The sequence below is a fragment of the Hoplias malabaricus genome, chromosome 3, assembly GCF_029633855.1.
Source record: "Hoplias malabaricus isolate fHopMal1 chromosome 3, fHopMal1.hap1, whole genome shotgun sequence".
Taxonomy (NCBI): Eukaryota; Metazoa; Chordata; class Actinopteri; order Characiformes; family Erythrinidae; genus Hoplias; species Hoplias malabaricus.
This window is the reverse complement of record NC_089802.1, coordinates 76,476,361-76,478,860: the sequence shown is the minus strand read 5'-3', so window position 1 is coordinate 76,478,860 and position 2,500 is coordinate 76,476,361. Positions and strand designations below refer to the sequence as shown.

General features: G+C 43.9%; 1 protein-coding gene across 1 annotated transcript in view; it reads right to left on the bottom strand.

Annotated features, from left to right (window-relative positions):
• The window catches only part of LOC136691515 (nucleosome-remodeling factor subunit BPTF-like), a 22,769-nt gene that overhangs the window by 6,036 nt on the left and 14,233 nt on the right, over positions 1-2,500 (bottom strand). The window contains exons 11-12 of the mRNA XM_066664075.1: positions 2,404-2,500; positions 51-243 (exon numbers count right to left, since the gene is read on the bottom strand). The exon at positions 2,404-2,500 is cut by the window's right edge and continues 77 nt beyond it. Coding sequence (XP_066520172.1) covers positions 51-243; positions 2,404-2,500 — 290 coding nt within the window. The remainder of the gene's footprint in view (positions 1-50; positions 244-2,403) is intronic.

Below are 2,500 nucleotides of genomic sequence, written 5' to 3'. Positions count from 1 at the left end.
GTAACCCTGAAATATGAACACAAACCAGTGTGTGTATGAGAGGGACTGACCTGTAGAGAGCGCAGTATTCTCCGTAGTCCCTCGTAGTCTTTGTCTGTGAGCGGGGTGAGGACGGTCATGGTGTCCTGAGTGGACTGACACTGCGGACAGACGTACTCGTCGATTTGTGTGGCTTCACTCTGAAGAATCCCCACACACCGGCCATGGTACCAGTTCTGACAGCGGTCACAGCCGATATAAAACCTGACACAGAACACCAGTGTTACACAGTGTAACAACTACTGTCAAAAGGACACTGTGAATCTCTTTCAGGCCAAAATTAGGGGCAGCCTTAGCCTAATGATCACTAGTGTGAGTGTGTTCACTGTCCAAAGTCACTAGTGTGAGTGTGTATTCACTGCCCACTGTCACTAGCGTGAGTGTGTTCACTGCCCTTAGTCACTAGTGTGAGTGTTCACTGCCCATTGTCACTGGTGTGAGTGTGTTCACTGCCCATTGTCACTGGTGTGAGTGTTCACTGCCCTTAGTCAGTAGTGTGAGTGTGTTCACTGCCCTTAGTCATTAGTGTGAGTGTGTTCACTGCCCTTAGTCACTAGTGTGAGTGTGTTCACTGCCCTTAATCACTAGTATGAGTGTGTATTCACTGCCCATTGTCACTAGTGTGAGTGTTCACTGCCCATTGTCACTAGTGTGAGTGTTCACTGCCCATTGTCACTGGTGTGAGTGTGTTCACTGCCCATTGTCACTGGTATGAGTGTGTTCACTGCCCATTGTCACTGGTATGAGTGTGTTCACTGCCCTTTGTCACTGGTATGAGTGTGTTCACTGCCCATTGTCACTGGTGTGAGTGTGTTCACTGCCTATTGTCACTGGTGTGAGTGTGTTCACTGCCCATTGTCAGTGGTGTGAGTGCGTTCACTGCCCATTGTCAGTGGTGTGAGTGGGTTCACTGCCCATTGTCAGTAGTGTGAGTGTGTTCACTGCCCTTAGTCAGTAGTGTGAGTGTGTTCACTGCCCTTAGTCACTAGTGTGAGTGTGTTCACTGCCCTTAGTCACTAGTGTGAGTGTGTTCACTGCCCTTAGTCAGTAGTTTGAGTGTGTTCCTGCCCTTAGTCAGTAGTGTGAGTGTGTTCACTGCCCTTAGTCAGTAGTGTGAGTGTGTTCACTGCCCTTAGTCACTAGTATGAGTGTGTATTCACTGCCCATTGTCACTAGTGTGAGTGTGTTTACTGCCCACTGTCACTAGTGTGAGTGTGTTCACTGCCCACTGTCACTAGTGTGAGTGTGTTTACTGCCCACTGTCACTAGTGTGAGTGTGTTCACTGCCCATCGTCACTGGTGTGAGTGTGTTCACTGCCCTTAGTCACCAGTGAGTGTGTGTGTTCAAACAGGTCAAATTTTAGTGTCACTAAAGTTCAATTAATGCCTAGAAAGTTTGAGTGCTAACATCACAACAAGGGGATTACAGCTTTATTCTTTAGTTGGACGTCTGTTTCACCCATTTTTGCAGTGTTTTTGAAGATGAACTCCATTCATCTTAATTTCTTTTAATGAAAAAAATGTATTTTTATGAAAAAAGAAACTTGTTTTTAGGTGTTATTTTTTTGCGAAAATGCAATAGAAAAACAGGATTCACTCAAGTGTACTCATTGTAATCCACACGGATTCTTAGTACTAAATTTCAGGATATCACAAGTATAAAATCTGGCCAGGTTCCCTTTGTATAATATGGAAATTTAATGGAGGATGAACAAAAAACAAGCAAATAAAAAAAGAACTTAGAATTACACTGACTAACATTAAAGAATAACATGTCCCCCTTTTGCTTATAATAGATACCATTACAGACATGGGAGGTTTCATCATGAGGACAATGTAATGAGTCTCCGAGGACTTAGGCTAGTTTTCCTCTTAATGGCCATGTAATGTCCCTCACGTTCATACTTTTCCGCTCAGACAGAGCTGCGTGTTTCTCAGCCTTGTGTAACTCGAATAACTTCCACACAGCTCAGCCAAAGGAGGACAGCCCTCTCAACCTCACTCTACTAAATTAATATAATCTCTCAGTGTGGTTTCGTCAGAGTGCGTGTGTGTGTGTGTGTGTGCTGTGCTCAGTCTCACACACTTCATCACACACAAACAGTGTCCCACCCTCATAGTGGGGAGGGAAAAAGAAAAAAATCAAGCACAGATAGTCTTGTTCCTCTCACACTGACTTCAAATCAAAAAAACAACTGTACACAACACAACAATAAAAATAACAAGAATGTATTAATAATTCAAATAAATAATCGATGCTCATTTGCCTATTGCACCCATATGAACTATTATTACTGCCAAGGCCATTGATAAATAAACAATACATTTTGTAGCTGTATGTCTGACACACACACACACACTCACTGTGCCTCGTCGTAGGGTGTCCTGCAGATGCAGTAAAGTTCCTCAGCATTCCCCTCCTGTGTTTCTTTACATTCCACACACACGTAGTCGTCCATCT